At 46.1% G+C, this 13020-nt stretch overlaps 1 protein-coding gene across 1 annotated transcript; it reads right to left on the bottom strand.

The window, feature by feature from the left end:
* Positions 1-1952: 1952 nt before the first annotated feature.
* On the bottom strand, positions 1953-12793 carry TMEM86A (transmembrane protein 86A). Its single transcript, XM_009635388.2, has 3 exons — positions 12749-12793; positions 12075-12339; positions 1953-7870 (listed from the first exon to the last, which is right to left on the bottom strand). Exons 1-3 carry the CDS (start codon positions 12791-12793, stop codon positions 7443-7445), a joined length of 738 nt encoding a protein of 245 aa, XP_009633683.1. The 3' UTR covers positions 1953-7442.
* Between the last annotated feature and the right edge of the window lie 227 nt (positions 12794-13020).

Here is a 13020-nt window from a genome sequence, read left to right as displayed (position 1 = left end):
ATCTGGAGCTAGGAAGGGGTGTCAGGAGACAGGATGCTCCTCCCATCAGTCCTCTAGGTTTTTGAAAGGAATTGCAAAAGACCAGATTAAAGAAAGAGGAAAGAAGCACCCGCAAAACCATTAACCCCTTTAGGCTGCTTTGAAAAGAATTTGGTAGTATTTCTGCCTGGTACTGAGTCATTCTCACAACAGGAACCAGTCCGCTTCAGAAGGGGAGTATGAAGGAGTCTCTGTTATGCCTGTGAGGAGATCCATTTAATGGACTGGGAGCAGATACACATTCTGTGTTTCTATGCTATAAATCCTTGAAACCTGTTCCACTGGTGACAGATGGCCCGGTTCAGGATTAATGAAACCAAATATCTGTGCCACTGCATCAAACAGCTGAAGAAACTGGCATCAGATCTCCAACCCGAGAAAAATGCTCATGCTACCCTACTTTTTCCTCCTGGAAATTTTGCTGAGCCGGGGGGGAAGAGACACTTGGCCAGTTGTGTGGGAATTTTGGGCAGCGAGCAGCCTTCCCAGAGCAGTCCTTTGCAGCAAGCTGCCTTCTCCCTGGAAGTGTGGACAAATGGCCATTGTATGTGGGACTGGCTGTAGCAGCAAGGGGCGAGCGTGCTTCAGGGCTCCGCAGTCTGGGGCACCAGGGACGTGTTGTAATGAGCCAGGTGCCATCATCACAGTGGTGCCTGTTCGGTTTGTGTTGGATGTGCTCTGTGGGGTGCACGTGGCTGTGTTTCAGGGTTCCCCAGATAGGAATACTGTTAGTGTTAAGTAGGCTTCAGTAGGGTGCTGGGTAGCTCCAGGGCAGAGCCACACGACTGATGGGCATAACAGTAGCACAAAGCTGCCTGCCACAGAGTAGCGTGGCAGGAGTATGTTGAAACTGCCACAGAAACAGAAAATTAGCAAGGAGACATTGTATCTGCACAGTAAAAATACCCAGTAAATTAATATTTTTAATTGCTGTTACACACAGAAGAAATGAGAAAAAAAATACATTCCAAACAAAGAATTAAAATAGTAAAATCAGCATACAAATGTGTTAAGAAAAGTTCCCAGATCAAGTGGCTGTACTGCATGTGGTGACCTTTACAATCACAGTAAAGGAAGTAAGTGCTAGAGACTTTCAGACGTGGCAAAATGCTTGACTCCCCAGGGGAGAGCAGCTGCTTCGGTCACATCTTTCAGTGCACTCTGCCTGGAATGCGTGGGAGGGGGGCTGGAGCCAGAGGCTCGCATGGGTACAAGACATGAGAGATTAGTGTTCAGGACAGACCAGCCAGTCTGCAGCCTCAGCCGGGCAGAACTACTGCTTACCCGATGGCATTTGCTTTTTCCTTCCTTGTTTGGTTTTGTTGTTGTTGTTGTTTTCTAGTTTTTGGAGTTTTATTTAACAAAGCGTCAGGTTCTGCTGGCCTGACCCCACCAGCACCGTAGGCTTGGAGCAAGCCTCCCCAGGTGAATCAGGAGCAAGGCCTGGCCCAGCAGGAGCCTGCACAAGCAACGACTAGATACATGTGTTTGTACCGATTCAGCACCATCGCCCAAGGGGCTGGCTTTGGTTTCTTGCTTTTTATCTGTCAGGAAAAGGTTTCTTTTATTTCCTGATGTTCTCTCTGTCTTTTGACCGATCCGAATTGGCCCAGTTGTGCTCCCGCTGCAGTCTCAGTGGCTCAGCCCCTGCATCCCTCTTATATGAGACTGGTCTTGTGCTTCAGCCCCACTGTTGAGCTGTCACACCGCCCCAGTAGCTCATCCTACAGCAGCATAGTGTCACCACAGAAACAATACAAGCCACAGAAGTTTCGCCATTCCTGCCAACTGGCCACCTTTTTTTTTCATTTGTAGTCTATCTAGAGTTGTATATTTTTATTCTTTACAAGAAGAGCAAAAATAAAATAACATTAAGAAAATTTCCTCCAAACTAAGAAAACTAAAACCCATCAAACATTTTAAAGAAACCATAAAAATTTGCATTGTGTTTGCTTCTGAGTTCATATTAAGATAAGATTTTACTGCAGCTGCTTCAAAATTATGGTCCATTTCACATGTACACAGCTCACATTCCTTGGTGTGTAATTCCTTGCCTTTGTTTGTGTTTGTACAACAGCCAGTGCTACCAGAACAAAGCAGTTCCTAGCTGTGATCCAGATTTGACATCAGTGAACAGTGACATTTTTATACTAGTTGAGAACATGGTGATGGTTTAGAGCTGAATTTCTAGATTAGCTTTTGTTCTGGGCCCTAGGACTGGAGGTACAAGCATTTCCTTTGCTACAGAACCTGCTATTTCTTTGATTCAGGTGCAAAGGAAGTAATTAAAGAGTGATGTGCCGACCTTATTGATTCTATCAAGGCTTTCCCTTTCTGCTGATTTTAAAGCCAGTAAAACTTACAGAAATGAAACATCCCTTTGCAAGCTGTCCCATGAAACCTAGCTGACCTTCTGCAGAATGAAGGTTGAACAGAATAACTTCATTTTCTGTTCCAGTCTTTTCAACAGCCATAGCAGACTGTGGCAGCACTGTGTTTTGGCTGGATTAGATTTATCCTAGCTAACAGTCAGGGATAAGACCAGACTGCAAAATTTGGATGCAAGGTTCACGTCTAAGAATTTGGTGGAGGCTTTTAGAAGAACTAAAAACCATTTGCAAAACTGAGAGTGTTCAGCCTTTTAAGCTAAATCCTCCTCAGAGTTCAAGTGCAGCTGAGCCCATCCTGTTAACCAGTATGAATAAATATTTTGCATTTGCTTTCCATCTGATGCAAATTGAAAAGGCAGTCACACATTCCATGCTTTAAGAGAAGTCCTGCAGATCCCTAAAAGCATTTTTAACACTAAGGTAGGATAATACTTGGGACTTATATAGCACTTTACATCTTCAAAGCGCTGTATGAGCATTAATCCTCACAGCATCCTTGTGAGGTAGGTAAGTGCTAATATCCCCATTTTAGAAATGGGGTGAGGGCCTGGTGCCCTGCTTTTGTAATTTGGCATAGCACTGGCCCTCATACACTTGTGCCTTTTTACACCAGATGAGGACCTGGCCCAGAAAATTTAAGTGACTTACCCAAGGCCACAAAAGGAGCAAGCATGGATAAAAGGCAGGAGAAGTACCCAGAAGGACTTCTGTCATGAGAAGTCAGCAACTTCCCATCCTCTTCCAAGAACATGGTTATGATGCCTCTGCTTAAAAGAGCCCCTGTCTGTATCCAGAAACCAGAGAAAGAGGCATCTGCCACTGAGCTTTACAGCTGCTGTTTGCTTTGATCTGCTTCTTCCAGAACAGCTCCCAAAATTACCATGATAGCAAGCTGAAAACATACGGGTGTTACTGTCAACTACAGGACTGGAAAACTTTGAAGAGCCGCTACAAAATTCTACAGAGTGTGTCCCAGGACACACTTATATATACTTGTGTAAGAAAATATCAATTACCTTCACAGATTACAACAGGAAACCTTCAGCAATCTACTTAAAAGCCATGTTAGAGTAATTCTTAAACCAATCAGTCTTACAGTTGCCTCAGGATGGAGGAGTAAGAAGCCAGGTATTAAGCACGAATACAATTTCCTTGGTAGAGTAGGAGTAAAGCTGTTAAAGTCCTCTGGCTTTGTTCTTCTCAACCCATCATTTCTATACGAGCTTCGCCCTGCTGACATCAATGTGACTGGCACAGCCCAGCAGCATTACTAGCATTTAAAGACCAGTTGCAGTTAGCATTGCTGCTTTGACTTCATTGGGAGTTCTGTGTGAGGAGGATCTATCTATGGAAAGAAATACAAGGCTGAAATAAATGTGCTACATCTTTTATATGTCCAAATAAGGAGCCCAACAATCTCCAAGAGGGTGATAACTAAAGAAAAGAAAGAGACCAAAAGTAATTGGGCCATGTGTGTAACCTCAAGTGACCATAGACAGGAATTGCAGAGAGGTGTTTGAATACCGCAGTGTGAAAAGAAAGCCTCTGCACTTAGCAAGCAAAGGAGCTGGTACTGCTAGGGCCAGGGACACTACCCCGCTGGGGTGCTTCATTCCCTCTGTAATGTCCCTGGGCCAAAGACTGGGTGCTTCTCAAAGACTGTACCCCTGAAAAGGAGAAGAATGGGTCAAACCTCGCAGAGTTACAGTGCAAAGAGACAACAGCAAGGTCCGCAAGACTACCACAGTCACATCATTCCCACTTCTTGTTTGCTCCCTTTCAAAGTGAACATTGCCCTCACTGGGGTTGAGGGAACAGTTTTAAGCCCAAGAAAAGGTATTTAACAGACTGTCAGCAACTGCTTAGTGTTTCTCAGGGTCTATGAAACTCAGAATTGTGTCAAATCAGCATCCACAGCCACTGGTCTCTTCCCAGCAGTAAAAGCCTCCAGGAGAACAGTCTCATTCAAGTACTATGGATTAAAAGGAGGAATACAGAGCAGGAGAGAGATTTTGAAGATTGAGAGCCTTCACTGGCAAACCTCTGAGCCAGCCAGGACTCTCCCTGACTTTGTATGCTGAGGGCTCTGCCCTGGGAATGCTGAAGCCATTGCAGCACTGGGATGGAGCCAGCATGGTTGGCAAGGATGCATCCCAGCCAGCCCACTCCAGGTGAGGGGACAGCAAGGGAACAACAGCCCACTTAGCCTGCAGATGTTTCTGCTGTCCCAGCTAGAGATACTCGAAGATCTGTGCCACCAGAAACTGCATCTTTGATGGCCCGTGGAGAGGGCAGGCCTCCTAATAACATTTAGAAGATCCTTTTCTGAAAATATCCAGTGGCTGATGGTGGAACAGGATAACAAAGCAAGCCACAATGAAAAAGCACGCAGAAAAGCAACTCGAGCATCTTCAGGAAAGTGAAGAGTACTCCTTTCTAGAGGGGAAGAAGGAAATAATCAAAATTCTAACTTTTAAATAAAGGTTACTTTATCCCACACACATTTTCGTCAAATCAAAGGGAAGCTCAGGGTTGGGGGGGGCTCCTGCGAAGAACTGCCAGCTAAGGACTGCTGGACTGACCCATGACAAGGAGCTGTAAATCAGACTGAAATGTGCTGTTTGCTGACATGCTGGGAGGACAGTGGGGTTCACCCCAAATGCTTAGATTTCCTCTTAGCTGGGTCAGGCTGTTGCAGGAAGAAATTTGCAAACAGTCAAGCTGAGTAACAGCAGGTGACATCCGCAGAGAGCTACACTGCAGGGTTCAAGCTGCGGCCAGGAGATAAGCAGTGCTGATGAATGAAGATGTTTTATGGCTCTAAATTCCCTTAGCAGTTTACTCCAGACAGGCTCCGGTGTGCCAGTGAATGAATACTGACAATATTACACAACAGCATTAAAGGGAAGAGATTATACGGGGCTGTGCTATTTACAATGCTTTCCCTCTCAATAATGCAGCTGACCTTTCCAATCTCTCTCTGAAAAGCAGCAGATGACTCCACGGGGTCAGGATGGTTAACCTAGATTTTTGTAATACTGGCTGCATTTGCACGAATGCAGAAGTCGTGGGGAGGGAATGCTATTCCACACCGCACAAGGCTGGGGAGAAGCAGGAGACCCGCTTAGTACCTCTCAACACCAAGGGAAAAGCTAGCAGGGTTGGTAGGATTGCCTCAGCTGCCCTCTGACCCTGCCGCACTCCTCGCAAAGAGGAATTCCTTCTCTGCTGACTGTGCCAGGGACTCGGTGCCAGGCTGGAATGGTCTGGGCATGCTAGGTATGGAAACTGTGGTGATTTTCAGCCCATGAGGCTGGTCTGGAGGGCTGCCCCTCCTGTTCACTCTGCCCACGTGAGCACGTGCAAGGGGCTGTTGGGGCACGCGTGGATTTGAGTTGTGCAGTCTGATTTGGTTGTCCCTGTTTGGCTACAGGTTTGAAGAGGTGCAGGAACCCTCAGCAAGCTTCCTTTGCACACCTGAGCACACTCGTGTCTTGAAACAAGCCATTGGGGGAACATCTCAGCCTATGGGAGCAGCCCTAAGACGAACAGAAGGAAAAAGCACATTCAAGATAGTTTCAAACAGAAACAGACCTTGCTGTTAGATATCCCAAATAAGAGGAAAAAATATACATATGATCACAAATAAACTTGGATTAAAAATCAGGGCAACCTCTTCCTGTATCTTTTTAAGAGAATTTGAAGTCAGAAGTAATCTTGCTCCAGCAGATTGGCAGACAAACCAACCAAAGAATTTGGATCAGAATTAAACAGGGTTTCCCAGCCCTGATGGCTCTTACATTCTCACTGCATCCATGTGAGTTCGAGAAGGAAGTGGCAGGCACTTCGAACATACAGGACAGCGCTTTTCAGGAAGCTCTGCTGAAAAGGGTCTTTCCAAAAACAAGTGACCTTTTACCACCAGCTGGCAAAATAGAAAAACAATCTATAGCCAAAATCAGGGCCTTGACCACAGGAAATGCTCACACAAAGATTCGAGAGATACTGCAAGCAGCAGTATTGTAAAGCTTAATGAGTACATGGAATATTATTAGGATACTGGGGAAGAAAGGCATAAAGGCTAAATTCCTGTCTGCTGTACTAAGGACAATTGGGACATATATTAGTACGACACATCCTCAAAGTCCTGCTGTAAAAATCAAAGTTCCGAACGTGCCCATTACATCTCAGCTGTCACTGGTGTCTGCAGACACTGTGTAACTGCACATGCATGGCGGGGGAGAACACTCTGGCCTGGCTACCTAGATGTCCCTGAAATCCCACCAAACCCCTAGTTCTGCCACATGTGGCAACACCGAAAGGCGCCTACAGACCTACCCTGGAGCAGTGATCAGCCACGATCAAAGCACACAGCACTGCACATCAGCGCACCTCTTGCTCTGTGCTCCCTGCATGGTGGTTTGCTTTCATTCTGGTTCTGCTGGGAGCTGCCCCACATGCTGTCGTTGCCTCCAAAGCTCAGCCCTCATCTGGATATGCTGTTTTTACTCTACCTCCAGGCTTCCTTTCAGCAGAGGCAATAACTCCAGTTTGTGTACTGAGTTTGTAATGCACAAAAAGAGACAAATGTCAGTTAAATTCATTTTTACCTATGACTTTAGCAGAGATCTGTGCCTGTCTGCCTATTACTGAAAGCAAGTCTTCTAGCACAGTGCATGGACAAACCTCCTTTCCATCAGCCCGCCTCTTCCCAGACATCCAGCATCAGTTTCAAGACTAATAAGTAAAATGCAGTAGTATACCACTTCCAAGGAGGAAAAGTTGAATGAGTAGCTACTGCAGGGACAGTCTAAGCTTTCTGATGTGGACTCCACACTGAAGTAAGCTGTATTCAGAGAAAGCCATTGAAAAAAAGCCCCAAAGGTAATGCTTCAAAGAAGCAAAATCAACATCACCAATGTGCCTAGAGAAATGGAGATCTCTCTCAGGGGTGAATGCAGCTACAGCACCTGAGATATAACCCACGTTGTTCACAGACTATTGGCATTCCACCTAGCTCCTCTTTCTGAAGTCCTCTTCATCTCTGCTCTCTACAGCTGACAGTGCAATAAGCATTTGGGCTGCATAGTAAGTAGCCATGATGATGAAGCGCGAGTAGGGCACAGGAAAGCAGAACTTGTTAAGTGCAATGGTCAGATCCGACACAATGAACAGCATCGCGCCGATGCAGGCCGAGAGCTTGGTCCATGTCCAGAGGTCGTTGCACAGCTGCATGCCAGCCACTGCTCGCCAGCCCATGAAGCCAATCAAGGCGATATAGACAGCTACCAGGTAGGTGAATGGGCCTGAGAGGTAGGAGTACAGGAAGGCATAACAGCAACTGGAAACAAGGCCCATCAACAAGCCGGCTTTGAGGTCCAAAGGCTTCATGCCGAAGGCTGAAGAGTACAGGATGTGTGTGATGGCGAACATCAGCAGACCTGAAAAGAGGCATTGACATAGCAAGTGTGACTGGCAGTTGGTAGCAGAAGAAAACATGTGGCTATACTGGGTTTTAAATGTACCACAACAAGCACAGGCTTAGATGTACTTGCAGTGTTACGACCCTTAACACTTTCAGTGGGAACCATACTGACCGCTTGGGACCATTTTAATACAAAAATCTGTGCACGGGAGATCAGCCTTGGCACCAAGCTCCCACCCTGAGAAAAAGCCCCAGCGCATCTACAGCTGCAGCCAAGTACCACCCTGTTGTCATGCAAGCCTTTTTGCTGAGAGGCCAGGTGAACTAAGCTGCTGCAAAAGGAACAAAACTTGTTTTTCAGGTGGTTCCTCCTCCCCTGATTTGGACAGAAGGGTGAGGGCAAAGCAGACCAAAGATCATCCCCCCCAAACTATCCAAAGTGTTTTGCTCATAGGTCATGTGTGGAATAGGAAGGCTGGTATCGGAGCAGTGCAGGAACAAAATGTGGAAAAAGATACCAGTTCCTCCAAACCCAGACACAAAGCCTGACTTTATTTAGCCACAAACCCAAAGACATTCAGGCACTAAATCTGGCTTCCACTACATCCCTGCCCATAGCTAGGAGAAACCTAAGCTGGAAAGAAGCAGCTGGCATATTTCAGGGACTGCACCAATGTGATCTGCCAACAATTTTATGGCTATTTGCAAGATTCAGATGAACCTTAGCTGCAATCAATCAGTGAAAATAAAATGCCAGCTTCCCTTTGAAGTGCAGTGCCCCTGAAAAATGCCAGATGTGGGTGTTGGAAGGTACTGCCCATGTGTTATTCACTTGCCACTAATCTATTTGACAAAAAGTGTCACAATGTGTTGATACAGCTGATGACGACTAGTTGTTGTGCCAACTGTAGATAATGGGCCCCAAACTGAGTCCAGCTCCTCTGGTCCTCTGGTTCCCTGACCCATACATAGTGCAGCTGCAGGCTGTCCCACTTTATCCTGGCAGAGTTATTAGAGTAGCTGGAAGTTTTCATGCAGCTCTAAAGCATGAAATGGCAAAAAGGATCTGGGAAGCTACGTCCTCCAGCAGGACACTTGTTTACATTTAAAGTGTGGTGCTGTGGTGTAAAGGGCAGTTGCTAAAACCTGCTGCTGGCAGATATTTCTTCATCCTAATAATCTCGTGTTGAAGCAGCTCAGAGAAGGGGAAGTGTCTCCCTGCCTTTGAGGAGGACCGGATCGGACATCCCCTGAAAGCTCAGCCATGGTGGGATGAGAGAGGAACCCACAGTGGGGAGGAGGTTGGCAGGGATCTGGTCTGCAAGGTGAAGCTGGAGAAAATGGACAGTATGAAGGGGAAGGAAGAGAAGTGCAAAGGAGGGCAACGAGAAGTTGATGTTTCACAGAGCTATTACACATCATGGGCACAGCACTGAGGAAACCGAGGAGGGATTTAGGACAAGAGCTGTTTATAGTGTTATAGTGCAGGAAAAGTCAGAGTCCTGAGGGTGGTAAGGAGAAGAAGGTTACTTTGCCCTAGCAGCGAGGAGTGGTTTTTCCTTCAATGGCATTATATGGAGAGTTCTGGGATGGGGAACTGAAGAATGTGTTGTCCTTCATGCAGGCAGCTGGCAACGAGGAGTAGGAGATGAGGACAGGATGTGGCAGCCAAGAAGAAGCCCAGAAAGGTAGGAGGAGTTTTGTGATAAGTGGTGAAGCCGGTCACAAACAAGAGAGTCAGCTCCCAGGTTTGCTCATTAAACACCCATAAATCAAGTCAGGAACTGGGGAAACCTGGGATGGCTGCACAGGGAGAGGAGTGCATTTCTCTTGTATTTCTCAACCTTTGGCTCGGCCCTCCCAAGCACATCAGGCACATCAGCCCTTCTTTCTTGTCAGCTTCCTTCCCCCTCCCTGCCCCTCAGGCTGGCAATAAGTCCTTTTTGTTAGTCCCTGTCATCTTCACCAAACGCATAAATTGTTCCTAAGTGCCTGCTATCAAAGGAGGTGGATGTTAACACTGTAAAGTATCTTCTACATGCAGTAAGATACTAGTCGGAAAATAGCATGTTATTAGTGGACTGAAACAGCAAAAATTAAAAAAAAAAAATCGTGTGCCAGGAGTAGGTTCCCAGGCTCTCACTTCCCTATAAAGTAATGAACAAATGTCCTTTTATAAACTCATTGTCTCAAAAGCTATTCAAATCAGCCCAGTTCCCAACACTTTTTTTTCAGCCTGAAAGCCATAGAAATTGAACAGAAAGTACATTTTTATCTAGTATTTCCTCTTATTCTTCTGAAATTTCAAATTCCCACAAATGGTGATGTCAAAAGGTTGAATATTGTCAGTTGTGAACATCAGCAGCCTGCTGAGTTTTAAACAGGAGAAAATACATTTTGCAGGAGAGATGAAGGATGAAGTGAGGTGGTGCGCTTTATCTTTCAACAGCTGAAATGCAAATGTTAACAATTCACTACGGAAGGTGGTAGCTCGGATTAGCATGGACTGAGGCAGGTAGGAGACAGTTAGGATGAAGGCTGAGATTTTCAAAATGCTCCAAGAGAGCTTTTCTTCTCCTTCAGAAGAAAAATGCTTCTGAACCCACAAATCAACACCTCTCAGTTGTGAGACTAGAGTCGAAAACCCAACTCATTTGCAGATTAAAACACATTAACTCTGATACTGAATTGCTGTGAGAGGCTGACCTTCCTCTAGCAGTAAATTGTAGAGGCAACTCGGAGATATCAAACCTACATGGGAATGGAGAAGCTCAAAACAGTCCATGTACAAAAACGGTCATGGTAAGAATCATGCCTTGAATGTTTTCCAAGCCACAGCTCAAGGAGGAACTCCAGGAGGCAAAAACGAAACACAGGCAGTCAGGCTAAGGCGACCTGTGCTGAGCCAGGTACCCCTGTTAGGAGGAGGCCTGTCAGTGGGAATGCCAACACCCAGCACAGAGGAGATGGCACCCCAAGAGAAGGCTGGAGCTCCTCAGCAACATGCCCCAGGTTTGGCCAGATAGATTCAATCCTCAGGGGCTAATCTAAACCTCACCAAAATCAGTAAAATTTTTTACATGAACTTTTAATGAGATTGGGATAAGCCCTTGGGAAGCAGGATTAAAACCATATTCAGAGCATCGGGTCTTTCATATCTGGCATCTCCCACACTTCCCTCTCATAAAGAGCTTGTGGGAATCCCAGAATAAAACTAAATACTGACCTCATGAGAGGGAGAAAAAACAAGCCTTTAACTTTCAGAGCTGACAACAGCACAAGTCAGAAAGGTTCCCTCGTCTCATCACATTTTCCAGTGGGACAGTCACAGCAGCCCGTTAATGGTGGGTGTTACATGAGATCCCTGCGCTGGTTAAATTAACTTCAGAAACCCCACCAGTCAGCTTAGTGAGAGGCTCATCTGCTGCTGGTTTCTTGTGACAGTCCAAGGCCAGGGAGAGTGTTGCTGCAGGCAGACTGAACATGGCTTTAAATGATTAATCTAAATCATTATGTTCTAGTCTGCAAACTAGCAAAATGAAACAAGCTTGTTTTGCTCTGAGAGATGTGGACAGGCCATTGTGGTAAGGTTTGTCCTTGATTCCTCATCATTTACATGTCTTGCAAAACAGACATGTCTTGTACAACAGGCTGCATGATTCATACTGATGAACCTGCAAGTAGGACAAGATTTCTGATGCTTTGGTTTCTAGCATCCAAGTAAACACCTCCCCCAGGCTACAGGCTAGGCTGTCAAAACATAAAGGTCCTCTCCACCTGTTCTCCACTGAGGACCTTTGCACCATGTGTCCTATTTCTGAACCTTGTAGCAAAGGGCTGACAGATCTCCCTGCAGAGAGATAGAAGGTAGATACTTCCCGTAGCTTCATGGGATTTCCCGAGTGCCATGAGCATCTCCTTCTCTTCCCCAGGGATTCTGCCCATGCCACCTTCCCAGCTCCAGCCAGATGAGATGCTGTGAGCATGTGCCAGGTTACCAAACCTGCCCCAATTACCTCTCTGACCTCAAGAGAAAGATTCATCCACAGTGTGACTCCTCTAACCATGATGGACTTTAGTCAAGGGATGAGTGCTTCCCACTGCCTGGGGCTTAAGCTGTACATGAATACACAAAACACGTGGCCCAGCAACTCATTACTAAATAAAGAGGGTAACAGCTGGACACTGTGGCATCCCTTTAGAACTGACACCACACTCACCATGAATGAAGTAGCCCTGCTCCTGCCAGATGAGAAAGGCGTCTCCCACTGCTGAGAATATGAGTCCCGCTAGGATGCGGCTGGCGCTCCGGTGTGAGACTAAGAAGTTAATTCCATGAGCCAGAAGGAAGACCCACAAGCAGAAGATGGGCAGACATTTGATGAGGGCACTGAACCAGGAGGGGCTGGAAGTTGGCAGCCAGAGGACAAAATAGACACAAGTGGCTTTAAAGAAGGGCACCAGTTTGGGGCCTTCACTCTTCACCTAAAAGAAACAAACGTTAAAAAAAGATAAATTAATAGGGTCATCAGAAGCATCAGTGGAAGAAGCTGCATAACAGAACTGTCTCCTTCCTTTTGAAAGCTGCTCTTTCATGAATACTGCAGCTAGCAGCATTTCTACCTTGGGAGAGGCTGGTTGAACTTAACCATGATCCTCAGCCCAGACCTTTGTGACCCTCTCTGCTGAAAACGCTTCTTGGCTGGCAGGATGGGGTTTGGGTGGTGGAGATGGAGGAAGTTTTAGATACCTTTTCTCTTCATTTGTTCTACTGAAAACATTTAGGCTGTCAGTCAAATTCCTCTGGTGGTCCTTGCCACCTTGTGTTTAGACTAACCCCTTTTATACACCTCTTTTCCTGTAGCTGCAAAAATACTGCACTCCCCAGGAATACCCCAGCAGCAAACAAGCCAATAAACGTGCAAAACTTTCCTCCCATTTTGGCGAATCCTCTTGGTTAGCCAGTTGCAGATCACCCTGAGGATACAACATCTCTTCTAACCCATTCTCTCTCCTGCCCTGTAGCCTCCAGCTTGCTGTTGGCATCACCACGTGATTTCAAAACCCATCACATCAACCTTCCAGGTGAGGATACCACTTCCTCAGCTGACTAATATCAACATCAGTCACGTGTTGCTTTGTTCTAGCACTATACTAATAATATAC

This window comes from Egretta garzetta, unplaced genomic scaffold (assembly GCF_000687185.1).
Source record: "Egretta garzetta isolate BGI_Z169 unplaced genomic scaffold, ASM68718v1 scaffold133, whole genome shotgun sequence".
Classification (NCBI taxonomy): Eukaryota; Metazoa; Chordata; class Aves; order Pelecaniformes; family Ardeidae; genus Egretta; species Egretta garzetta.
This window is presented reverse-complemented; position numbering and strand designations above follow the sequence as displayed.